The sequence below is a fragment of the Caretta caretta genome, chromosome 15 (genome assembly GCF_965140235.1).
Source record: "Caretta caretta isolate rCarCar2 chromosome 15, rCarCar1.hap1, whole genome shotgun sequence".
Taxonomy (NCBI): domain Eukaryota; kingdom Metazoa; phylum Chordata; order Testudines; family Cheloniidae; genus Caretta; species Caretta caretta.
Window position 1 is genome coordinate 7,154,157 of NC_134220.1, and position 27,333 is coordinate 7,181,489.

A 27,333-nucleotide genomic window follows, 5' to 3' on the forward strand; every position below is an offset into this window, starting at 1 on the left:
GCTCTGTGCAAACTCAGGCAGACAGCACAGTATGAATTACATTAACACGACGCATAGAACATAAAGGGTACATTTTCCAAGAGCACCTAAGTGACTTAGCTGCCTAAAATCCATTGAAAGTCAATGAGACTTGATCTACTACTGGTCTACACCTAAACTTTCAATCCACCTCACTACATCTCTCAGGGCATTGAAAAAATTGGCACCCGGGCTCTGTAGTTAGGTTGCCCTCACCCTCACTGTAGATGCAGCCAGGTCAATGGAAGCATTCTTCCATCAGCTTAGCTTCCACGGCTCGGAGAGGTGGATTAAGTAGACTGATGGAGTGGGAAGGTGATGTAGGAAGTGGCTGCACGGTCGCACTCGGGTGGCTCAGCTGCAGAGCCCCAGCTGTGCCACTACAGTGTAGACATACCCTACCTCACAGAGGCCTGGATTCTCAAAGGCATCTAGGTTCCTGACTTCTTTTGAAATGAATAGAAATTGGAGCCTAAATACCTGGCATGATCTGGGCCTGAGGCGCCTTTGAAAAATTCATTCCTAGGAACCATGAAAAAAGCAACGCTTTTCAAGTCCCCACCACAATAAACTCTTAGTAGTAGTCATACCAATAAATGTTTATATTATGGGGGTGCCTGATCAGGATCAAGGCCTACTGGGCTGGGTGCTGTGCAAGCATTGATAAGAGAAAGTCCCTGCCTGGAGGACTTGCAGTCAGGAAGACACAAACAGGCAAAGGGTAGGGGATGGGAATGTAACATGGGAATAAATTAATCGGGCGAAGGATTGACCCTGTTTGCTTTTCACATGTTTTGCTGTTGTTGTTTTGACTTTTAATTGGGGGCTAGAGGTGAGGTGAGGTGTGGGAGGAAAGGATAGCAGGGGCTAGGAAGAGGAAGGGAGAAACAGAGGGATAGGAGGTTTTTCACCTTCCTTTGCAATGTGGGGCACTGGTCACTTGCTGGTCTAAACTAAAGTAAATGGTGGATTCTCTGTAACTTGAAGTCTTTAAATCATGATTTGAGGACTTCAGTAACTCAGCCAGAGGTCAGGGGTCTATTACAAGAGTGAGTGGGTGAGGTTCTGTGGCCTGCCATGTGTAGGAGGTCAGACTAGATGATCATAATGGTCACTTGTAGCCTTAGAGTCTAGGAGCCTCTGATAGTCCCAGCTCACCCCCGGCCTAGTCATAATGAGCAGGCTGGGTTTTGTAAGGGGCATGGCAAGGGTGTGTCTACTGGAGGAATCTGGAGGAAGAGGAGGCGATGGCTGTTCAGATTTTATCAGGGAGTTTTCCCCATGAATAAAGGGTAAAGTGGGAGAAAGTCTAGAGACATTCAGGGGGTGGTTAAGGCTGGGCATCTTGGCAGAGCGATGTTGGGGGTTGACATCATGATAAGTTACTAAATCAGATGGGGCAGGTGGAATTAAGATGTGAAGAGCTTTGAGGATCTTCAATCTAGTGTTGTCTTGATTTGTTTCTGACCCTTCCCTCTACTTCTCCTAGTCTCTTGCTTCCGTGACAGTCCAGAGAGAGTCTGTGGGATTTTCATCCCTTCCCTTGCTTTGGAAAACCTCTCTAGCTTTGATCCCTTCCACTGGGCAGGCGCCCTTCCTGCCTTCATTCTCCTGCACAAGCTGGACAAGCAGTTTCCTACTAGACCAATAAAATATCCCATGAACTGAGGCGTGCATATCAGGGTGATTTCCCATGCAGCTCAGATCCAGTTTCTGGTATGACAGCGTGACACCAGGTGACTGTGTCCTGAGCCAGCCCATCTCAACAACCTCTCCTGTAGGGAGTTGGAAACACCTGCACAATGCTTGGTGTCACCAACCAGAGGAGCAAAAGCAGGCTGGCTGCTTATTAAGTTACAGTTTTAGCCTCCTGCAGAATAGAAAGCAAGAGAAGGGTTACAGCAGAGAAGAGAGAGGATGGAAGCAAGCTTGATGTTAGAGCGTTGAACCACTAGAGCTGCAGATCTGGGTTCAAACCCTGTTGCCAGTTGCATGTCAGAAATGCGTTGTATGGTCCCTAAGGGACCTTTAGCCGTATGACAAAAGCTAGCAAACAAACTGGCCAGATCAGCAGTCTTTACTCAGGGCTAGACTGGTGCAGGTCAAAAATGATGTGCACTTGTGCTTGGGGGCAGCCTGGAATAGAAGAGAGTGTTGCAAATCAGGGTATAGTGACAGAGCCATGTGTGGGCCCAGGACTGAGAAAATGGGTCTTGCATGTCAGGAATAAAGAGTTTAGAAGGAGCCCAGGACTGCAATAATATGACGGTATATCAGGAATAAGGGGCACAATTTTCAAAAGTGCCTAAGTGCCACTGCCAGGACTTAGGCTCCTAAGTCACTTTGGAAAATGTTACCCAATGTTCATTGGCAAAGCTGCATGGGGCCCAAGACTAAGCTAGCAGAGAGGTCCTGTATGTCAGGATTAAGATGCCAAAGCCAAGTAGATTTGAGGCACTTTCCATGCTATATCTGGCTATAATTAATGCTAGCATTCTCTCCCTTTAATGTGTACCAAACTGAAGTGAACATATTTTTAAAAGAATATCTATAGATTCCTCTCTCTCTCTCTCTCTCTGTCTTCTGGGTTTCACTGGGAAAGTCATTCACTGTCATTTAAAAAGACGGAGAAGAAAAGGCATCAAGTAATCAATTACCCCCCAAATCAGGCTGTCATTCAATAAATAAATCAGCATGTCCCCTTTTAGCTAAAACCCAGAGTCCCAAAGATTCCCCCTAAGGATCTGAACAGGATGTCCATTATCCAAACTGATAGCAGCTAGCCAAGTGGAAAGAGCAGATGCGCTTTCACATTTTCTGACACTTTGCCTTGCATATTGCGCCATCCTCGCTGAGCATAAAGTGATCTGGACTTTAGATAACACATTAAGAAATGTAAGGAATTGCTTTGCTTTCCAGCCAGCATATCCCCTGTCAATTTGGATCAAAAACCAACACCCGAGGAATTAAGAGTGGTTACTTTGATACATCTCAAGTTAATCCTTCTACTTCCAGCAAAATTGCTGGCCATCTAGTTGTGAATTCCCCCAAAGCTCTGTTCGCACAGCTACACTAAACATTTGTGGCAAGATCTGCTATTCTGCAGCATGACAATCATTCTTCCCCCCACACCTCCCCACCCCAAAAGAATTAACATGAAGCTCTCAAGATTTAACTCCTTCATAAATCTTTCAGGCTGCTGTATAGCAGGAATTACCTGCCACAGAAACCCTGCATGTTGATCCTTGTAGAGGTTGCAAAAGCAGTCTTGGCACTCACGTGCATAGACATGAGTCAAAGGCCTTAATGAGAGTGCACACCAGCTTGAGAAAGGACAATGGAAATTTCTGATGAATAATCAGGGACAGTTGGAAACTAGGGCAGCAGTTTATTTTCTAGCTCTGTGGAGCCTGAAGAGCCTCTGACATAGGACTGTCTGCATCACTGGGACCTCTCAGCTGTCCCAGAAATGTTGACATTGGGGCCTGGGATCCATGGGTCAGTTAAACACACATGGCTGCTCCATAGGAGGAGAAGGCTTTCTTTCCAAGTGTGTGACCACTGCATATTAAAAGGCAACCAATATAGTTCCCATTGTTTACCCTGAAATCTTCAGGCTTTTACATCCTTGTTCTCACATTTTAATGGCCTCTCTCAGCAAATTGATCAGTCGCTTTGGGAGGAATGTTGGTTGCAAAATTTCAGCTTCTCAAACAGTAAATAGCTCCATGTGTGTGCAGGTGGGACAGAGAGAAATAGAGAGTGGTGGTGGGGATAATATCGTAATAAAATGATAATAAGACAAAATACTTGAAAACGAGGATGATCTGTTCTTTACTGACCTGTTGGTTAACCTAAGTGTTAACTTGGGGGGGGGGGGGGGGGGTTTGAAGGATTTCAATTTTAAAAAATTCCCTCCTAATAGAGCACATCTAAGCACACACAATATTTCTGTAGTTTGTCTATAAAAATATAGGGCCAAATTCTTCCACCCAAAGTTCCAAAATCCACTGAAATCATTGAGAGCTTTACCTTTGCTTTCAATGGGTTATTGAACAAGCCCTATAGGACTAGGCTCACTTATACAAATTTACTCAAGCGGAAGAAAGAAATTGCATGTAATTATGAACATCAGGAAGGCCCACCCTTTATGGACAACACACAGTTTAATTTAATTTTTATAACTGAAGCACTTTGAAGTTGTCTCTAGTAACCAAGCAAATCTTGTGAAGTTGTTTTCATAGGTTTACCATCATCGGGTAACACTTGTGGAGATACTTCATGCCAGTTATCTTTTGCGGGGGTGGGAGGGAACTGAAGAAGTGACTTAGAGAGTGACAAGAACAGACAAGTGAGTCTGGTGAATTTTCTTTGTTATATTTTCTGCTAGGAGTCTGCGTGTAACTTACTTCTTTGTAGCTAAGACAAAGGAGTTGACTTTACAAGCCTTTACCAGCAGATGGCACTCCAAGAACAGTTTAGACCGCTTATGCCAGGGCACTGAATCGCGCCGTACTGTACTCCACATGAACTGCGGATCACTTAGTCCCCCCTTCCCTTTCAGGCAGGTATGTCGATTGACTCCCTGTTCTAGCATGATTCAAATGGAGAAAATGGATTTGTGAGGATTATAAAGAAATGCGAAAACAAGGAGGTGGGTTTGGGACCGAAAACACTTAGGCTTCGGGTGCAAGATGGTCAGTGATTGCTTAGAACATTATTTCCTCTAAGAACAGGACTAAAGAGTCCTTGATCTGTTGATTACTATCTGCAATGCAGGACAGCTGCTCGCTCTGCATCGGTCATGGTGGCACAAGTTAAGCGCCAGTAAATCTCTCCGAAATATTCGATCAACCCTAGAGAAGTTTCCTGACAGGAGGAGTTGCATCCACGGCTTGGGGGGGGGGGGGGGGTTAAATATGCATTTGGTGGCTCCCTCCGTCCGCCACCCAGCCTCATTTAAACAATTATCGAGGGGGGAAATCAGCCACCGAGTGCATGAGTGCCAACAAAGGCGCTTCCCCCCGGGGGCTGAGCAGAGAGAAGACGAAAACTGGGGCTTAAAATGACGCCTACTGCTCGGAAAGAAGCAGCGAGTTGCAATGCGAGGGACGCTGAGCTGTATTAAGCTGGCCAACATACCCAAAGGTGCTTTACAGCTAACTAGACTGCGGGGGGCGGGAGATGGAGAGAGAATTCTGGGGCATTTACAGCTGAAGATTGTGGCTGAAATTGACCATGATGGAAAAAGAGAGGTGTGCAAAATGCGCACACACACACACACACACACACATTAAACGATGTTAACTGGCATAACATTAAAAACTTGGTGTCGTGTGTTCTATTTATATAAGTGATACATAGAGTTGTGTACGTTATCTAAGTAATATAACATATAATATTATACCATCGTGTAGGTGTGTATGAGACGAGAAATACCTCACACTTTCTGTGTGTACATACACACATATATAACACAAACAGCGAGTTATAATATAGACACTTTGTAGATGTACACAGTATATGTAGTATATACATATAAATACAGATCATATTATACATAATATGTACAAACACACACATCTATACTTATGTATATATAACATAATACTCTTAGACGGGGGTCAAAAATCTACCGCCTATTTCGTGTCCTGTCACTTCTCTTTTCCATCATGGTCAAATTCAACCACAATGTTCAGCTGTAAATGCCCCAAAATTCTCTCTCCATCTCCCCCTGCTCTTTTCTCTCTTCCTTTCTGTTTATTCTTCGACCCGAAAAAATACACTTCCTCTGTTAAAACCCGGGGAGCCTTAGCCCCATTACAGCCCCACTCTGCACTTTCCCCAGAGCAAATTATTCCTGATGCAAACCAATATCTAGCCCTAATTGTACAGAATCGGGGCTAGTTTCACACGTGTTCCTATGGGTGTCTAAACCTCGGGGTATTTTTCTCTTTTCCAGCTGGAGTCATGTTGAGAAATCGGCAGTCATAGCTAAAAACACACAATGCAGTTGTGAAGTTAAAATCCCCTTAATGACTGATAACTTGTGACAGTGAGACAAATAAATGGTCAGGGGTGGGATGGGTCATAAGCCCTTTCAACCTTAAAGTGAGACTTATCAATAGCCGTCCTTTAAACCACGCTTTTCGCTCTTCCTAGAGGAGAACTTTGGGGAAACACTAATGATCAGTTCTTGCATTTTACATATTTTTTAAAATATTTAGTTTAACCCGAGATCCGGGGCGGAAGTGAGCTGAACTGGGGCGGGAGGGGGGGGGGGGAATGAAGTGGCTATCAAAATAAAGTCACTGACTTTTTTTTTAACATTTAAAACTAATTCTAAAGAAACACAAAGCAAAAAAGCAACACCAGAACTGAGCCCAAAAGAAGGTTTCCAGGGGGGATTCATGACAGACCAGATTGCAATGCTAAATTCCCAAGGAAGTAAACGAGAGAACTGATTGCAAACTTAAATGTCCAAGTTATGACTTTTGCAGATGAAAACTCTGTTTTGTATGCCATAGCGCGAACACCGATTCAGCTCAGAGATAGCCTCTTCCTTGAAAGAAAAATGTCATAAAACTTTACACGAACGCTTTAAACAAATCCTCCCTCTTCCCCATTACAAGTGGCTGTCATCTAATTTCTCCGCTGATCTTTGTAAAAACAAATGTCCTGCATTTTATGAACATTTCAGCAAAAATGGGGAGCCGTATTTCCCCCTTTTTTTCAGTACTGCTGTGATGTAGCTCCATTTATGTATTTAGTTGGTTTTATAAAATGGACTTGTCCAAAGTGAGTTTGTTTGGGGTTTTCTCACCCCCCAGATAGCCCGTTTATTTCAAGTTACATTTGCAATTAGAGGATTTTTAAACTTAAAACAAACTTAACTTAAACTTGCACCAAACAAAGAAGCTAGCAAAAACAAACCAACCCCAAAGTACACCTAAAATGTCCTCAGACTCAATCAATATGGCTCTTTCTTTAAATTGCATTTAAATGATAGATAGCTAGAGAGAGAGAGAGAGAGAGAGAGAAAACACCGCCTAACTGTAGATTTCAGGAGGAAGTGAAATGAGCAAAATTTTCAACAGCGCTGCTTCTGGTATTCCAAAATTGTCTTGGAATCCAATTGAAGCACTCAGCAGAGTGGAGCCTACTGTCTCGGAGCAGCTTGTTTTCAATCACAGACTTTTCAATCCCATGCCAGTCAAGATGTCAAAAAGGTCTGCTTGCTGACTGCAGAAAGTGGGGGAAGGAGGCAGTAGAAACCACATCCCAAGTTCAGGAGGAATTCTGTCCCCAGTCAAATTGCATTAGACAAGAGTTGTTTCCCTTTTTGCTGTAAGAATTTTATTTCGATTTTTAAAATGGCTTTAACAGTATTTTCCCCTAAACTAACGGAGGAACGGAACTGGGAAACGGGGGTGAAAGAGAAGTGGGGAAGATCGCACTGGCATGAAAAACCAGCAATAGCAAAGCAAGAAATTCGATCCTTGGTGTTATTGAGTGTGTGCTGGGGATTAAAACAGTTGCTCTAGATCAAGGAGTAAAAAGCACAGAAGTGGAATAAAAATATAGGAGTATTGAGCTTCTGCGAATTTGAAGAGCCTGTTCAAATCTTAGCGCCCTCCCAATGTGAGCACCTGCCTGCCTACCCCCCTGTTAATCTGTATTTCTAGCAACATCTAAAATATCCCCGTTGGATAGAATCTGAAGCAACACAGCTGGAAGAGCTCCTTCGAGCCACTTGTCCACAGCTGAATTGGCTTCTTATCCAGAGCAGGCGTGCAAATCCGAATTAGAATCCTCGTGTCAGGATGGCTCGGAGCAAGGGTGGCCGGGCTACACTGCACTGTAGAGAGTGTATCCTCGCCATGTCTGTACACGCCTCTCGGGTCTTGATGGTTCCCTTGTAACGAGGGGGTTTGGTTAGGCGCACGTGTGGAGTCTGGGACCCGAGAGAAAAAAAGAAGCTGAATTCGCTTCAGTCCTGCTCTCTGGTGAGTCAGTGGCTTTCTCTCCCCCCGCGCCTCCCCCCCCCCCGAGTCAAAGGCTTCAGGGGGGGCCGGGAGCTCTTTAAAATCTCAAGCAATGCAAGAGGGGCTGGGCTGGGCTGGGCTGCAGTGAGGGGTCGCTAGGTCAGAGGGAGAACGCGATCCGATCTTCCCGCTACACGAGTTGGAATGTCCTTTTTCGTGTCTGTTTACCTGTTCGGGTGTGAAGGGGTGGAGGAGCGAGTTGTATGGGTCTCTGCGTTCAGCGGGGCGCTGTGTGTAACGGAGTGCGGGGGCTGGGGGTGTTAAAGAGTGGAGGTCGTGCGTGTGAGAAAGTGTTTGTGCATGTGAAAGAGAGAGAGAGAAAATGTTTGTGTGTCCCCATAGTCACTGTGAAAGAACCACCAAAAGATCTTGCGCCGGATCATGTCAGTAACTCCCTTAAATTAACTCTAGGAGCAAACCTCCAGCTGCAACGTCCACATGTTTCCCCTGCTACTGACCCGACGGGGGAGCAGGAACCTCTACCTTGTGTTTCCAGGAGTAGCAGCTGCACGTGCACCGTCCACTTCTGTGGCTGGAGCCTGGCTTCGGCCAACCTTCCCCCCCTCCCCAATTCCTGAGAGCACCGAGTACATCTAGGGCACCCTCCTGGGCCTCTCCAGACGCTGTTATCTCAGCACCTGGCAGCGTGTCTGCAAGGCACCGGCAGAGAAGTAGGTGTCTGTTCACACAGGCTGAAGAGCAGGAACGTGTGTGTCTATGTCTGCCAGAGAGGGGAGTGTGTGTGTGGGGGGGGGGGGGGTTTCCAGGGGGCATAGTGATGGGCACCTAACTCAAGGAGCCGAAGGAAGGAGCGGTTCGAGTGTGTTGCGTTTGATCATCCCCAGCTCTCCCTTTCTGAGAAGTGTCCCCGGGAAACGCTGCATGACAATGTCAGTTATGAAGCCCATTCGCCTTACTCATGCAAAAACCCCACTCACTTCAAGCGGATTTTGGTCACAGTCATTGGGCCCCGCGCTTTTGTTCCCCCCGCAGTAGAGATACAAACAAATCGGTATATTCACACACTACTGTACACACGGCATATGTGTGTCGTGATGTATTTATAACCACACTGGTCACATATGCATGAGGGGCTTCCAGCCTCAGACTGACCTTGACCGCAAAGCTCAATACATAGGAGCATGTGTATATACGTGTGTGGATACACACAAACACATATACAGCGAGACACACCCCTGCGTTCTTGATGTATAGATATAGATATTTGCCCATACTAGGGCAAGTACCTTTAGAAAGTAAAGAACTTTGCTGACCACAGTCTCACATTTGTGGTATGCGTCAGTGATTTTAGCTATGCATCTTGCAAAAGACGTGCAATTTATATATATAGTGTGTGTAGTATGTGATATATATGTGGTGCCTCTGTGTTACTTACAACACAACAGCGTCTTCAGTGACGGTACAGAAAGCTCACTAATGCTGTTTTCTGAGACGGAAAAGAATTACTTTTAAAAGCTGCCCGAAACTTGTCCGTGTTATTAGTCACTGCCCTGTAGCACAGCTCGTGAAATGCTCCAGCCCAGGGTGCAGTCAATTGGGACAGGAGGTGGAAGAGAGACAGACTGCATTGGTCATTGCTTTTTAAGACATTTAAGAACAATCAGTAATGAAGGAAACGTTTCCCTTCCTTGCACAGAATATGGAGATCCCTTTGATCCCCTTAGGCGACATGTATCCTGTTTTATTCTGATCTCCCAAGGGGACAAATGAAATTACGGCTGAAGGATCCATTTCTAGCAGGAAAAAGCCACGATTAGCATCGCGGGGGGGGGGGGGGGTCTATGCGTTTTTAAAAAGCGCCAGGACATGGACTATCAGCTGGTGGGTTTGAAGCTGTTGCCTGTTACTGGAAGCTGCAAAGCCCAACAACACAACCAGTTGCACAAGCCCGGCACAGAGTGTGGACTCCAAGCAGGAGGGAACCGCGCCATTGAAGGGGCGTGGGGGAAGGGGGTTTTAATAGGATCTGTAGAAAAGAAAAAAAACAACCCCGCTTGGGTGTAATAAATTGTCACTTGTAATCGATAAATAATTAACTAATACTCTCGTGTGGTCTGAACCGACCGGGCAGGGACCGCAAGGACTGCGCTTGCAACTTGAAGACAAAAAGAGAGAAGACGGGCGGACGTGTGCCCTGTTTGGTGGAAAAATCAGAACCGCTGGTGTCGCCTGGAGCAGGACAACGTAAGGGGTGTGAATTCCAGGGGGACATGACCGCTACTTTTCCTTTTTGGGGGGTGGGGGGAAAGAAAGAAAGAATCAGGTGGTGGAGAGGTGTAGGGCAGGTGATCTTTTGGGGCTCTCCGGTTTACCAAGACCTTTCATTAGGACCCTCTCTAGAAGAAGAATGACCAATTGTTCATCAGGAGAAAAACCCACGAGCCCCAGGGACGCTGTCCGCGAGCAGGCTGCTCATTTTAAGAAGCGTCCTGGCTAGAAATAACTCCCAGTTGCGCCTCCGCTGAGCGGTTTCCTCCTCTTGCGCGCGCGCACACACACAGCTCCTGGTTCTGCGCGTCACCCTTGGGCTGGTAGCTCCAGGAGCAGGGCTGGGGAGTCAGGCCCGTGGCCGCCTTTCCCACAGACTTTGCACTCGATCAAGCGAAACTTCCATTGAATACGACGGGGAAAGCAGTCCCCGATAGGCGTTCAAATCCCTGAACCGTGCCGCGCCTCGGGTTCAAACACCCAGTTCCACACAACTCAGTAGAAAGGGCAGCTGCATCTAATTAACTACCTGCCGTTTACCTGTGGTCTTCCTGGCAAGAGAAGGAAACTAACCCCCAGTGAGCAAAAGCCTGTTTGCTTCCTTAAAGTCAGATGAGCTTCTCCTATCGCCTTGCGATCACATAGGTGGCGCTCCTCCCCTGCTAAAGTCTCCCCTAGCGCCAGCCAGGTCGCCTGCACAAGGCAGCAATCCCATAAAACCATTGGGGATATCAACTCAGGCGCCAGGTGAGTAATAGACAGGATAATCCAGAGAGATTGCTCGCCGTTTACCTCGATCCACAAGCGCCACAATGGTTACTCATTAACGTTACTATATACAAATAAGATACTCAGGAGATAAAGCCATTTGCAAGTCAGAATTACACCTGGGGTGCATAACTCTTTTCTCGTGAGGCCTGGGTTTTAGATTGCCTGCATAGGAGAAGAGCAAACAGGCAAGGGAAAGTTGCCCTTACTTCTGATCTCCAGGTGTGAGGTTTGAAGATTCCCCCCAGAGTTTATGGGACTATCAGCGGGACTCAGACATTTTGCTAAGGGCTGGTTAGGTATCTCAGTTCCATCGAGGCATTTGGGGTGATCTGCCTAATCAATGAGCCCAGAGGCAGCGGGGAAGGGGTCGGACAAGAACAATTGCTTTACACCAGACATGAACAGCGAGTCTCACTCTTCGCCCCAAACCCTCTCCCTGAAAATATTTCAAGTTCTCAGTGCAAGCAGGCAGCATAAAAAGAAAGGAACAAAAAAAAAATCTATGAGCCCCAAAGTAAATTACTCTTACACCGCTTCTGTGTATAACAGAAAAGTGAGGGATAACTCCAGTTCTTTTACATACATTCCCCTCGAGTCCTACACCTCGGCCTCGGTGAGACGTTCACACATGGCGAAAAGGACGGCGTTTCCAATACGCTTTTTATGCATCAATTATTGCACAGGTCAGGAGCAGCTCATTAGTAGCCATGGACGTCTAGATCGACTTGTGATAACTCTGCTTTAAGTTTCTTTAGCGGTAGCTGTGCGTGTAATATACAGCTACGGGGTCTCTCGCCATTCCCAGCCAGCAGCCTTTCTGCCTGGAAAGATTTGGGACGAAAATGACGCCTTTCGAGTCGGGGTTCATTATTATTTAGAGTCCAGCTAAATATGGTGCATCATTTAAATGAAATTTGTTACTAGGACTCACAACGGGCTTTCAGGAGACCCAAAAGGGAAAAAAAGCCCTCGACCTTAATCGGGTTAGTGGGTGCGGATTGATCCATTAACATTGAACACGCCGTGGTTTAAAACAAGCCCATCCACCCGGCTCTCAAATATTAGAAAACACCTTCCAGGGAATGATCAGCTGGAGACAGCTCTGCTAGGAATGTGTGTGTTTATGTAAGGGCAATATGTATGTATGTTTAGGTAGTCTGTGTGTACATGTGTTTGCACTGTGTGAACGTGTGTGCAATATGTAGGAGGTCTATACAGCGCTTGTGTGGTGTGTATTTATGTGTGTAGTGTGAGTGTTTCTGTTAATGGCTTTGGGTCTGTAGATAGCGACGTGGGTTACTGCTTCTAAAACTCCTGTCAACTTTCTTTCCTCTACTAAGTACAGGAGAAAGTACAGAACAGTCAACAGTTGGACTCTTTAACATTGTGAGGTCGTTTGGTTTCCTGTAGTATAAAGAAGCAAAAATGTTTTATTCGGGTTCAATTTTAAGATGAAATGTCCTTTTTCTCTCAAAAACTCTCCATGAACAGAAGATCTGATCAAATGAACCCCAAAGTGTGACTAACCCCTTTCTTTTCATGATGTTTTCAGCAGCAGTTCTTCTTAAGGGAAGCGTCCAAGTGCCCCTTGCAAGGGGATTTTAATAGGTTTGTAGAAGGTTGCTCTGTATATATCCACTTTCACCAACTGGACCTCTGTTTATCTACAAACCACTCAATTCAGAGGCCTTGCAAGGCGGAGGAAGGAGAATAAAACAGGATACAGCCTGGAAGTGGATCCTTATAATATTTATTACTGGCTGGAGATGAATCACTTTCCAATATATAGGCCACTAACTGTTAAAAAAAATCTTTTTTAACAAGGAAAAATATATACATAATGTTTGAGAATGTGATCAAGGAGTTGGCAAATGTACAGAGAGCTGGTGCCAATTTTCTTTATTTCTAATCTTATAACCTCTAAGGCCTGGTGAGGGTAACTAGAATATAAACCCAATGATTAAATACTGAATTTGTGTTCCTGCTACAGTCGTTTTATATGTCTTTATTATTATTACAACCATAAAAACAGGACAAGTTGGAGGAAGAAAAATGTGTTTTCTGGGCAAAATTAGAAAGATTTTACTCCGAAAAACAGACGGCAAGAAATAAAATAGTAATACCACACCACATTGTAAGCACTTTGCCTGCAAACTTTTGAGGAGGCTTTTGCATTAAATTTTAACAGATCTATTCTCTAATTCTTCACTTTTGCTTTATTAATTTATGATGGATAAAAGCATAGCTGAGCCATTCTCATTAACTTTTCAAATGTCACTTAATATTTTTCCATTAAAAAACTTGACTGTGTTGCATATGAATCCACTTTTTAAAAAGAAAAAGAAGAAAAAAGTGTATTATTAAACAGTTTGGTTCAAACTTGTATTTTCCCAGGAACATTGCAAGTTATCCTTCTCTTTACTGCTTGATTTAAAAGAGATCCTTCTCAACTCATTTCACATGGGTTTTGATATAGAGCAAAGAACAGAAGAGACAGAAAAGGCAATATTTTAAAAACCCCTCTCTTCTCCCTCCAGTTCAAGTTTTTAGGAAAGTTTCTATTAAGGCATTTCACAAGAGGCCCAAAGACATTTCAATAAAAATTTATTGAAACTTCAGTGACTTTTAAAAGGGGGTGGGGGAGGGGAGAGAATTACAGAAAATCCAAGAACTTCTTGACAATTATATAACACAAAGTATACCTTCATTTCTCTTTTAATCAGGTCCAAGCACCTACCTGACTTTCAAGCCATTAAAATATTCACCCACTCAAACAAAGACAACAGTAAGCAAAACAGCAGTAAAAATCCATTGTGATTTTGACACACTAAGGGAATTGGAAAATAATATCTTTTAGAAAGTAAAGAAAAACCTAAATTCTTCATCTCTCTCTCTCTCTTTCTCTCTCTCTCTCTCTTTTCCTTTCAAGTCACTGGAGAAGTGTGTTGTCATTTTATTAATTTTTTTTTGGGGGGGGGGGAATTGTACACTGAGAGTAGCACTTTTAACACTGAAAAACAAGGGTTAACTGCTACAGTGGCACATTTCTTTCATTCTTCTTTAAGTTCATTGATTTTTTTCTTCTTTTTCTTTTGCATTAAGCTCTTTTTTTATATAAAAAAAAATCACTTGAGTTTTTGCATGGTGGTGAACCAAAAGAAAAGTGAACACTTTGCACTGGGGTATATTTGGTTGGTTTGTTGGTTTTAGGTGGTATTTTTAAAGGAAGTAAGAACTTGAAAATGACTAAAACAAAACAGAAAAAAAACAGCTGCAGTCATATTTACAGAGATATGTACACTGTCAATAAATTAAAGTTTAATTCTGAGTATTCATAATCCACTTATTTACAAGTTATCAAATAATTACATAAATACTTTCTGTCTTAATAATAGTGTCCACTTATTTCTTCTCATTATGTTTAAACCTTGTTATTGCATATACAGTAAAAGAGGGAAAGCTGTAATAAACCTACAGTCAAGCTACAGAGGTTTTTAGGTAAAATATTTTTTCCCTTTCCAGCTACATTTTGTATTTTTGTTGCTACAAAGGGGAAGGGTGGGAAGAAAGGGGTATGGATCATATTTTTATTTGTTTTTTAATTTTTATCCCTCGGATTTTTGACAAGCATCCAAAAATAAAACAACCCCTCCCCCCCAAAAAGCGGACTACTATGGAACATGCAAAAAGCCATAAGGTGGCTTTGAGACATCACAACAATATGTCAAAAGACACAGCTTCCCTTAATAAAGACTAACAAGAGCTATATTTAATAACCCATCCAAAAAAAACCCCAATATTGAAAGAACTGATATGCAAGTTACTTACATATTTTTTAGAAAAAAAATCACTTTTCTTACTTTATTTTTTAATCCATATGTTTGTTTGTTTGCTTTACACATTGAAGAAAAGAAATAAACACCACCCACAAAACCACCTTTCTGGCCTACACATGTCATTGATAGCAGCTTTCAAACCAGCTCTTCCACCTCCAGGCCCCCACCCCTTCTCCTTCGCCCATTTCAAGATACGTTTTGCTGATAAGCCAGCGCAGTCCGCAGAAAGCTGGCCTGGGCCATGTGGTTTCCTTCAAACAAAGTGCACTGCGAGCGTGATTTGAAATGAGACAAGAAAGGGGAACCCCACCCCCGTGTTAACACACTCTTCCCCCCTCCCGCCCCGAGAGTGGAAGGGGGTGCAGTGGAGAGGGGACACTATTAAGGAGACCCACTCCTGGATCTGTCTTGCTTGGATTCAAGTCCACTCACGAGACGCTGGATGTTCTGCAGTTCGCTGGTCGCTTCCTTTTCCGAGCAGAGTTTGGGCGACAGGGACACGGAGCCCGAGGAGAGAGTTGAGGACCTGCTGTTGAGTTCTGAGCCCGAGTCCAACGCCACCGAAGCGGGGCTAGCTGCCATGTTGCCAGCTTTGCCCTCCCCTGTGCTGCTGGCCACAGTGGGCAGGGCAGTGGTCAGCAGGCTGCTGCCGTCAGGCAGGGGCACGGGGAGAGAGTAGGGGCTGTACCTCAGGCGAGGGCGGACGGCGCTGAGGAAAGGGTGCCGGTGAACCGAGCTGCCGGCTGCGGAGGAGGCCGCGGCTGCCGCAGCCATGTAGGTGTAGGGGTATGGAAAGAGGCTTCCGAAGGGAGACATGGCCAGGCCCTGCGAAAAGAAAAACAGAAGCAAAGGGGGGGGGGGGGAACTGTCAGTGATGTTTCACCCTTTGTCCATGTTCCCATGCAGCCCAGAGAGCCGGAGAGAAAACACACCGCTCACTCAGCTCGCCACAAATCATCCCCCCTGGCTGGGGAGATTTGGGGTCTGGTTTATGGAACAGGAGGCTCACACACAGGCCTGCATGTCAAAGGCAGAACAGCTGGGAGTGTGAGAACTTACACCCCGAGCAGATCAGGCCAGGGCACAGCCAGACCACGATTTGCAAGCCTGAGTGCCCCGAAGTGGAGTCACTTCAATTCAGTTGGAAACACCTCCCAGGCTTTCCACAAAAGGTGCTGATCACCCATTCAAACCACTGGGCCCAACGCCTCTGAAAATCGGGCCATTTACACAGGAATGCAAGTGCCGAAGTTTAGGCACCCAAAGTTTGGGAACTGTGGGCCTGCAAATAGGAAAGAGAGCATGGTCCTCCATGGAAATTAGGGGAGATCCCCCCCTTTCCTACCCAACTCTACTTTTATTTTACTTTTTACAGCCCTCCATTTTCTCTCTCATCGCTGACTGATGGATTTCAACTAGCACCGATTCCCCCCCCCCCTCCCGGATCATCTTTAAAACAAACACATCACAGGTGAGGTTAGTAACGATTACTGGAAGTAAGGACGCCAGAGAGCTTGGAACGGAACGAGATCTAGATCAAACACCCTGTACACAAGTTTCCCAGGGGGAATAAAAATGAAAGCCTAAAAATAAAAAAGACAAAGAAACCCCCCGTTTTCTATTCCAGGTTAATTTTATACAACCTGGTGCTTTCAACCTGTTGCAATTTTGTAAAACCGCTCCCTACCGCGGTGCGAGTGGAGGGGTGGTTCTGACTCTGTTCTTAGTTGCACGGGTGTAAATCAGAAGTCAGAACCCAGTGTAAACGGGAAAGGCGAGTCAGACCCCTTGGGTGCCCAGGGAAAGGCAGAGCGCATCGAACCGCCTTGGAGGGAAAGGAATCGCAGCCCAGCAGCACCCTGTGAGCGCCAGGGCTAGCGGAGGGCAGGCCTGGGGGAATACCTGAGAGGCCAGGACGTGCTGTTGGAGATGAAACGGTAGCGCAGCTGCCGACGCCCCAGAAAGTCCTTGAGCCGCTGCTGTGGCCATAACCGTGCTTTCCAGTCCGCTGACCCCGGCGGAGGCCCCGGACACGGTGGCCAGTAAGGGGCCCATGCCAGCGGCCATGCTGGAGAAGGCTCCCCCCATGGCGAACTGACTGGGGTGCAGGAGGAGCGGGTGCCCGCTGCCCAAGGGGTTGAAGAACTGCTGGCCCGCCAAGCCGTGGGGGAAGGCCAGGTTCTGCAGCGGCCCCTGGCTCAGAGGCGCCGGGCTGTCCGTCTGAACCGTGAGCGGGGCGAAGGGCTCCTTGCTCAGCAGCCGGGACTCATCCACCTTCGGGGCGTCCCTGCGGGGGCTTTTGAGTTCCTCGCTGCCCAGGCCTCTGGTGCTGGAGGAGATCGTGGCTGGGCTGTGCCTGGAATCAGGAGGGGCTTTCTCAGTCCGGCTGGGGCCTTCCCTGCTCTTGCCGGCCGCCGAGTCGGTGGAGAAGAAGGGCGCTTTGGCCGGGCTGCCGCCCTTCTCCCGGGGATCTTCCGCCGCCGCCGTGGTGGTGCTGATCTTGCCAGAGTCACTGGCCTCCGGCAGGGGCTGCTCATCTTTGCTCTCGGCGTCGCTCTCCCCCTCGCTGGGGCACAGGTCTGAAAGGCAACGGAGCAGGCGATATTGCATAATCCTGGCCCTGGCTGCAGACCCCATGTGCCCTGCCAGGCAGCAGCTCTCTCCGCGCTCCCCTGTCCTGGGGCTAGGGGGGATATTCCGGGCAAGCCTGAACTAAGAAAATAGCGAATCCTTCCACTCCAATCAGCAGAGGAACAACATATAGGTGTGTATGGGAAACTACCCCAAAGTGAACGTGCCTCGGGCCAGAGCCTTCAGTAACACCGGGGTAAATCCGAATTAGCTGCCACATAAATCTGGATTGGTTGCTCCAGTGAAACTGAGAGCAGGTCCGGCCGTGCATTGTGTGTGTGTACCGAGCAAAATCCTTGTTTTCCTATTCAAATGTAGTTAAACAGAGGATTTAAAAAATAATGTTATGGGATTGTTGTTTGTTTATTTCTAAATCACTTTCTGCAGCTTTCAGACATTTTTTTTCCTGCTTAAAGACAGGAAACCCGTTGCAGGCTTTGAACAAACTCCTTCCCTCCTATCCCCCCACCCCTCCTGGCCCTGCATAAGATTCCTGGGTATTTTATCTCCTAACCTACGTGCAACCTCCAGGTGTTAAGATCTAGTCTGTTTTTCGGATCCCCTCCCACCTCCACCTCTGCACGACTTTAAACCACAAAATAAAATAAAATAAAAAATAAAATAAAATCGGAGGGGAAGGGGGAAGAATTGAAAAAGGAATCCAGTATCTCGGCCAACACAACAGAAAGCCAAAGGAAGATTTCAAAACCACCGCCGAGAAAAGGGGAAGAAAAAGAAATCCACGGCGATTTTTCTGCAAGAAAGTAGGATTTTATAAAAGGGGCTGGGGAAAGAGCCTGCCTTTAATAACAGATTGAAACATGAATATTAATGTACCGGCTCCAGTTTTGAACTTTTGCCCCGTAGTCTGCCTTTGCTCCCTTGACTCAGAGCTGGCTCCTTTCTGAACCGCAGGGAGGGGGAAGGAGGGGGAAAAGAGATTCAAAGCACAGCAACAGAAGAAAAAAAAGTGAGGGAGGGGTGGGGAAGAGAAGCGGATCTGTATATGTAAAGAGCCTTCAGCGGATGCATGTTCAAAATCATTTGCTTCGCTGTAGCCAGAAGTTTGGCCAGGAGCGAAACTTTTCCTTCACGCCCAAAAGGAAAAGCAACCCAGAGATGAAGGATAGACACGGTCTCTGGAGTAGGTGCGTGCGGGGAGGTGAGGGGAAGGAACCTCACCTTTCAGATTGGATGTGCCCACCGCAGAGACGGCGGGGGACGAGGACTGAGCGAAGCACTTAAAGGCGGTCTGCTCGCTAGAGGACTCATCAGAGGTCCCGTTCTCCTTCTTCTGCCTCTCGTCATAAGCTCTCATGGACTGCAAGGTCAGCTGCTTTCTGCGGGGACAGCGAGGGAGCAGAACTTCTTCAGAGGGCTTTTGCGCTTTCCCGGGACTCCAGTTAACCTGCTACCTAGCACAACTGCCCTTCTGCACCCCGCTACCTCCACCTTCCCCTCCTGGCTGTGCAGCGGGAGGGGCCACAGAATCTATGTTGCATTAATAACGACTTTGTACATGTCAGATGTTTTCCCCCCGTGTGTTCGGTGGGGATTGGGTCACATTTATGACGGATCAGGGTTCATGGATTGGAAGGAATACATTTTTGCAGGCAGAATTAAAACGCTGCGGGTTGTCTGCTAATGAGAAGAGATTCTTGGAAGCTGTTAGCATCAGTACTTAGCTAGGGCAGAGTATTAAATAAATGAGGAGGAAAAAAATCTTTCCCAAGCGATTAGCTTTTAAAATGTTAGCGTGTTCCTGGGATATCAGGCATCTTAATGGTTGCTAAGATTGCTAGGAAGTGGTTATTTTGCTAGGTACTCTATGTAATCTTTCCCCCAACAATTAACCCGGAGTGAAATCTATTTATATTTAGAGAGAAATTAGAAATAATTTCCGACTTGTGGCTTCCGTGTGGGATTTGTTTTCAATTGATAAAATGCCACCTCCCCAGTCAAATGAAAGGCGTCTCTGTTAGGGCATTAAGACAAGCCTGTTGCCACAGTGAAAATGCTTTGTTTGTTTCTATATAAAATAGGAACTACTCCTACTTTGCAGAAATAAAGTCCTAGACAATTTTATAATCAGGATGCCATCTCTATAAAAGAGATGTATTATATTTTCTCTTCAGTGCAGAAAGGGGATTTTAACACCCCAAGGAAGATACCAATGTATACAATGGCATGTATTTACCCGTGGGCTCTCAAATCTATACATCATTCCTCGTATTTTCCAGAACCAGCTGCAAACACATGCTTTAATATCCTTGCCTTTTAAGAGAGATTTCTATCCTTGGCCGTATGTCATTCTCTTCTTATGTCACTTCTCACATCAATCCAATGCAATATTGAAAATAAAAGGTAAAAACACAATCGAATCACCCGCAATCTGTTTTGCTTTATGAAACAAACTCTCCTTATTAAATCTGGCTGGGGGAAGGGGCTAGTTCGGAGCAAGCTGGAAGTTATATTGACCTCTGGACACGTTCTAAAGTTGGCAAAAGAGAAAGAAACAGGACAACTTTTCAGGCTTACCTTTTCTCCCTCCTTCCATTCCCGGTGTCGCGAAAACCTTTGGCAAAGGGATTGTTGTCAATTTTTAATTGGGTTATCTAAAGGCGAAAAAAGGTGGGGAGAGGCCACAACGTCAGGCACCAAAATTTTCAAACTCTCCCCTCTCTCCTGCAATACATACAGCAGGAGGTTTCCTCTTCAAGAAACACACAGCACATAAATCGATACGCGGAGGTGCAAAGATTTTTGGGTTGGCAGGGGCAAGCAGATTACTTGGTGGATCTATACATTTTAATACTCTGGCTTTGCACAGTTCTAAAGACACGTTTGTCTCCTCAGTTACACAGACTGGCTTAGTCGAGTCAATCGCAGAGAATGGCTTGCCACTGAAAATGCCCCGTTTTGCTAATACCGCGCTGGAAGGAATGTAACAAAGTGCACTGCGATCCATTAAAGTTATGCTTCAGTTTAAACTCTTTAAATGCCATAATTAAACCGCAAACGAATCATAGCCACCCCCCTTGCTATACAATAAAGTACTTTATATAGTTACATTGCACAGCGTGTGTTGGGGGGGAGGGCGAACACAGAGCTGATTTTATTGAAAACGCCTTGTAATGCATCAAGATTTTTTAGATTAAAAAGCACTGAGTTACCCTTGAAAACATTTGTTTTCGCTTATCCGCTTTACATTTTTAAAGCCTGTTTAAAGAATCGGTGGAGATCTTAAAGAGACACTGGGCAGATTTAAGCCCCCCCTCCAAGTTTGCGGAGCGCCTGTAAATACGAGGCGAGGAGTTTACACTAGAAAAATGCACCAAGGGTTTCATTTACAAAATCGGGGAGGTGAGGAGGTGTCAGGGTAAGCGGGGAGGGTGTTTTATTTATGTATTTATTTATTGCAAACCCAACAACCTCCGCTTAGAGAGCAAAGCAGCTCCATAAAGCATAACTTATGCCTTCTGTTTGGATTCCCTGAACTCTGCATGGTGTCTCCTCGGTCTATAAAGTTAAACCCAGGACCCAACGATTGCACGAAACTAACAAAGGTCTGGCTAGGTGAGATGTGGAATGTGGGTTCTGACCTCTCCGGCAAGATCGCTGAGTTAGAGCAGGGGGCGAGGGGCACTTTGCTTCCATTACAATAGGCTTTACACACAATTTCATGGCAATAAGACAAGTACATTTAGTTCTACTATGCAACGAAGTGACGGCTCCGCTGACGGCTCCAAGCGAGCATTGTTGCTAGCAAGTCCCAGGGCAAAATCTAGCCCCATCTCTCCTGCACACATTTCCCTTCTATTTCCTTACCAAAAAAAGCAGGCTTGCAGAAACAGTGTAAACTCCCCCTCCTTCCCCACAATGACAAATAGCTCTTTAAAATATAATAATTAGGGCGTGAGGAATCTTCCCCCCCAACTTTTAAAATATTCATCTCGTGGGATAATAGAAGGGGGACCTAGAAGGATTACATATCGCAGAATTCCAGCAACTCAGCCAGGTGCTTTAAATCCAGCACTTTTTAGTTTAACAAAAGAAGTTATAACGTGTAGAGAAAAAATACAATAAACACCGCCAGTTTTGGCTCTTTGATTCCCGAGACCTGTCTCCATTTTCCTAAACTCAGCATTCACCAATCTCCCAAATAGAGCTCCTTGGATGCAACCGATCCCCTGGCAGACGGGAAAGGAGAAGTCTGACGCGCTGCAACTTTGTCCACACTGCCTCTCGTTCAGCCCTTAATGCTAAACTCTGCTAGAGAGCCTCCCTGATCAGAACCTCCTCCCCCCACCCCCGAATCAATAACAACAGTAATAAAAACACTGCAGGGTAGAAATAATAATAGGAAGTAAAGGTGCGTTCCAGCCTTATCGCCAGTGCTGTCAAAGGAGGTAAACTGGTGCAAAGGCCAAGGGCAATGCAAACCACAACCCCGGCTCTGGCCTGTCTTTCTGAACACCGATCGGATTGAGTCCCTCCTGCTCCCCTATGTTACTCGTATTTAATCCACACCGAAAACACAGATACCCTCCCTCACGTGCACACTCAGTGTAAACCCTCCCGTTTAAAACAACATTTCCAAGGCAAACTGGATACGCGATATTAGCAGCCTTGTTTGCACTACAAAAAAAAAAAAAAAAAAAAAAGAGTGACAGACTTCCTGATTTTTAAATCAACAATGCACCAGAAAAGCTTTATTAAAAGCCAAAGCACTTAAAACGAATCCCTCCCGAATCGCCTTACCTTATCGTTCTGGTATGCGGTCACAGCGATGAATTCAGTTTCAGGAAATACATAGGTCCTGAATGTACTGTAGGGCAGCTTGAGTATGTCGTTGGCTCGGACAATATGGAACCTCGGTTGGTATTTGTGCATGGAGTTTAAAATTGTCTGCAATTGCACGGGAGGAGGGACACGATCAGACACAAAAACAACAACAACCGGATTTACAAGAGTGATCGGCTGGGAGGGTGAATTTGTTCCCTCTCCATTCCCCACACCACCTTACAGTCCCCCACACGTTGACAGCTACACACTGCAGTTTTCAATTAATACACATCTCTCTGTGAATTTTGAAATCGACCAACATTTTGGCAGCAGATGGGGGAGGGGGAAGAATCGTTTGCGATAAGGACAACATGTATTTTAATTTAAAAAACAATCCAGGGCCTTAGTTGTAACTAATTGACGGTCCCAATCCACTTAAGGCCTTCTGCGAAGAGCAAAAATGTATCATCTAATCAAATCACAGCCAGCAAATGCAATCTTCACAACATTAGAGATTTCCCATCTCCCTGCTCCTTTGCAGAGTCTTCCCAAGGAGAGAGAGAGAACCCTAGAAGATCATTTAACTTCTTTTAGCACTTATCAGCCTATTTGTTTGATTTAATTATTAAGTTAGTTTTTATCACTGCACACCCAGTAAATGTAATGGAGTGGGTAGAAATGAATGGGCCCCTTGACCTCTCATTCTTGTGTCTGTTTATTTTCTCTCTGACTTGCATTATCGTATCTTGATGAATATATATTTAAATGTTTGCATTCCCTGGCATTTAAACCACCCTTTATACACATACCCATATAATTCCCTACAGTAAAAATGCGATCCTCTCTATTTTAAAGCCAATATTGCTCCAGTGAGTTTCTAGATGTACCAAGATTGAAATTACTATATTCATCAAAAGGAAAATAAATTAGTTGCATTATAGGCTGGACACGTGGGTGTTACAGAGGAGGGTTATTCATTTATTTATTATTGCCACAAATCTATTCTTTAGCGAATTAAAATCAATGCAAACGCTTCTCTCTCTTTTCTCTCTCTCTCTCTCTCTTTTTTTTTTTTTTTTTTTTTTTGCCTCTTTGCAACCCCCTCCCGCAATATTCCAACTCTGCAAGACTACGTAGTTTGCCATGGGCTGCACCTTCTTTGAAAACTCAGTGGCTCTGGTTCTGTTGCAAATTGTGGGTGGGAGGGAAGGAGTGAAAGAAAAAGTAAGAGAGGGATCAAAAGGAAAAGGAACTTACAAATCCATGCTTGTCAGAAATATTGTTAGTCAGTTTAAGTTTGTGGAAAGTGACGACTTTGGACATCCATTGTTCTCCCGTAGCCGGACTGTCCGGGTGGATGTACATTCTCTTTGGCATTTCAGGATCAGCTTTGCCGGCTACCATCCACCGGGAATTATGGAATTTATATCTACAATCATCAGCCGCCACAATATCCATCAATAAAATGTACTTGGCCTTTTTATCCAGCCCAGTGCATCTCACTTTAAATGGAGGAAACATTCTCCTAGGGATAGAGAGGAACAGGAAGAGAGAGAAAAAGACAAGATAAAAAAAAAACCATACAAGCAAACCAACAAAACCCTACATGAGTAAACTCCTATATCCCAGTGCCATTTCAGCCAGTAATTTCATGTCTCAATAGAAAAAGGCCCCGAAATAAACACGATGTATTCCACCCCCCCCCCACACACACACACAGAGAAAGTATTCTTTTTTTTCAATCGCTTAGAGGTTTCAAGAGAAAATTCTTTCTCGAAAAAGCACGTACTGAGGATGTGTATATTTCCCTACAATCGCCACAACATTCCCCGCCCTCCACTCACAAACTTCAAAGCCTGACATCGCAGTTGGATCTCGAAGCCATTTGTATTTATTTGATTTTATTTCCCTGAGTGCGACACAAAGAGACATGGGAAGCCATTGGTTAACTGTGTAAATGTTCTGCATGTTTAGGAGTCAGTCCATTAGCTGTGGGGGCGAAACAAGATTTCTGCTGGGGCCGGGAAAGAGCCACAATGTTGTACGTAAGTGTGAAATTCAGAATCCAATCATGTCTCAATGTAGGGGAACATATCTGAGCAGGGCTCCTTGCAAACCACATTCCCCTATGCTCCTAAGTCCAGTTGTAAAGTGCAACAGGATACCACAAATTTGCTGTTTATTATGCCGAGTGGTTGGCATTCAGCAATCTTCACTTAAAAGGAAACACATGACTTTGCAACAAATAAGAAGTATCTAGTACTCTTCAATCTTTCCTGCAAAAGTTTGGCCACAGAAAAATGGGGGAGGCGGTAATGTCTATAGGGGCAATTTTCTCCAGCTCTCAGTTCTTTTGTGGCTGTACAATCTACAAGCCATGCAATAAAAAACCCTATAAGGTAAATATTACTATTATAAGCATTATAGGATTACTTCTCAGGAATGGTTCGTTAAGAATTATTTGCTCTTACAGATTGCAAATGAATTAGCAGTGTTTATAATAAAATACAATTAAGTACTATTAATTGTGTATATATGTATGTATATATCTAACGCATATGCGTGTTATTAGTATACACATTATATAATACACATATAGCATACCCACATTCATACTTAATATACGTCTGTGTGTACAATCAGAAATGAAGGAATTAGATAGATAGATAGATAGATAGATAGATAGATAGATAGATAGATACCAAAATTGCTGGCAAATTTTGTGGACAGAAACCTATAACTATGCATTGTGTGTAAGATTAATGTTTCTTTTTTATCAGTTTATGTATTTCCAGACACCATTAGTCAGCACAAATGCTTGCATAGATCACAGTAGAAGCACAGATTCATAAGGAAGCAACTGGAAAAGAGAAGTCATTTCATCTAACACTACTATATTTACTTCAACAGCAGAATTATGCCCCCTTTTCCGGTTATGAAAGACAACATGCAGTAAGGCAGAAATCAAGCCAGCTAAAATCCTAACCAAAATTTTTTTTCTCTTCTAATATTCTACAGTCAGACTAAGCTGTTGTCTCACACACGTGTGTATATAGACACACATATTCACACACAGACACACTCCGCATCCACTATTGGCGATTCAGAAGCTGAACAGGGCCCTGAAGCGCAGTCACTTCAGCTGTCTGAAAGTTTTCATCATTCCAGATGAAACAAGTTTTCTGGAGGAAGTCGTTGGCTTGCTTTGGCACTGCATTGTGGGGTCGAGGGGAATACATAGCGAAACACACAGACCTACCTTCCTGATTTAGTGATCACCATTTCTGTGCCCCTTTTGTGAAATTGTTCCCAAAGTTCTTTGGCTTCCAGATGCACTTTGGGGTCATCTTCCACCTCTTCCTCTGGCTCCAGGGTTTTTAGAGGCCTCAGATGAGCTGCCGCCTGGTGACCCAGGGAAGAAAAGGGAATGCCAGTCTCAGCCGCCCCGACTAATTGATCCATAATCGGTTTGGCCAGAGCCCCGGGAAGGGAGAGGGCAGCCGCCCCATTGGGAGGCAAAGCAAGCGCCGGGAAGAATGGAGGTTGGTGTCCCAGTACTGCGCTCATGGCAAAGTCCGGTGCTCGGTGAGGTAAAAAGGGATGATAAGCCATGCTTGTCCCAGGGATTACTGGATCTCTCATCGGTATACTCATCCACTCCCCCCGGATCTTCCTACTGCTGGAGGAGCCCTGGAGTGGTTTCTAACAGTACATCATGGGGGAAAAAAATCACCCCAAATAGGGTGTGTGTGGGGGGGAGATCTATAGACACAGAGTACATGAAACAAGAAAAACTCTACACACTGCAAGTGGCCCAGTCAGGAGACATAATCACTCCGGACAGCTTCTCCTTGTGGCGGCTGCTGATTAGTGTGGCTTTTTTTCCCCCCTGAGTGGAAGTTCTTGCATGCAATTTCAAAGGATGTAGAAGAAGAAGAAAATCCAAGGATGTCGCTGCTGCTGATGGGGGTCTCCGCCGAGGACGCAGGCGCTCCTGGAGCCTGTGTGTGTTTTATTTCCCCTCTCTTCCTCTCCGTCCGTTGCAGAGGTTGAGGGCTCGAAGACGGGTTTTCTCTCTGTGGTTTGTTTTCTTGTTGCGGTGTGTGGGTCCTTTCCCTCCACCCTCCCTTGCACAGAACAGAGTCTGGGAAGGGAAGGGAAAGGGGGGGGGCGGAGATAGAAAAACAAACAAAACTCCCCACAAAACAGAAAAGGACCCCGGCTTGATCACCCTTGTAGCAAGCAGCAGCTACAAAATTTGCAGTGAAATCTCGCTTCCGTTTCCCCCCCTCCCCCGCAGAGCCTTCGGAAGGAGCCCTGATTCCAAGAAGGATCTCTTCTTCTTTCCTTTCCTTTCCCCACTTCCCTTCTCTCTCTCTCTCCCTGCCCTTTTTTATTTGGAATTACACCCTTGTCTCCGCTCCAGCACGCTCCAGAAGAGGGGAGAGAGAGAGAGAGACTTTCAGCTCCAAGAATTCCCTGTGAGCTCTGCTGCCCTTGCACCGGATTGTCTGGATGGGTTATGGGCCGCAGGGGAGCTGGAGCCTAGTTGATTGGCTCTTTGACGCTTTCGGACCAATTGTGTGGCTCCATAGGCGTGGTTTTGACAGGTCGGGTGGGGGGGACAGAGCCGAGTTATAAAAAGAAGGTGTCGGAAACTGTAACGCCGCAGCGAAGCATCACTACTACTCCATGGCGTGTGAATATGTCAACATGATCAGAGGGGAGGGCGCAGCAGCCACTGGGGAGCGAGCGAGAGAACCGCCTCTAGGTGGCTTCTCCGAGACGAAATCGCCCCCTAACCCTGCTCGAGCTGCTCCAGCCCTAGAGGAGGCGGGGGGTGGGGGGGTGGGCTGGGAAAGGCTCGCCTCTCCCTGGAACAGTGCAGGGCTCCGCTTCTCCTTCCCTTTGGCCAGATCTAGGGCTGGCCAGCGCTGGGCATTTTCATTTTCGACTTAGCAACCGCCTGGCTCAGCGGGGTTTGCATCGCCTCGCCGCCTCGCAGGACAATAGCCAGG

General features: G+C 45.6%; 1 protein-coding gene across 1 annotated transcript; it reads right to left on the reverse strand.

Moving 5' to 3' along the window:
• Positions 1 to 13,650: 13,650 nt before the first annotated feature.
• TBX3 (T-box transcription factor 3) lies at positions 13,651 to 27,122 on the reverse strand. The gene is made up of 7 exons (XM_048821694.2): positions 25,575 to 27,122; positions 23,573 to 23,840; positions 22,292 to 22,438; positions 20,069 to 20,145; positions 18,713 to 18,870; positions 16,802 to 17,478; positions 13,651 to 15,724 (listed from the first exon to the last, which is right to left on the reverse strand). Exons 1-7 carry the CDS (start codon positions 25,967 to 25,969, stop codon positions 15,281 to 15,283), a joined length of 2,166 nt encoding a protein of 721 aa, XP_048677651.1. The 5' UTR covers positions 25,970 to 27,122; the 3' UTR covers positions 13,651 to 15,280.
• Positions 27,123 to 27,333: the final 211 nt, after the last annotated feature.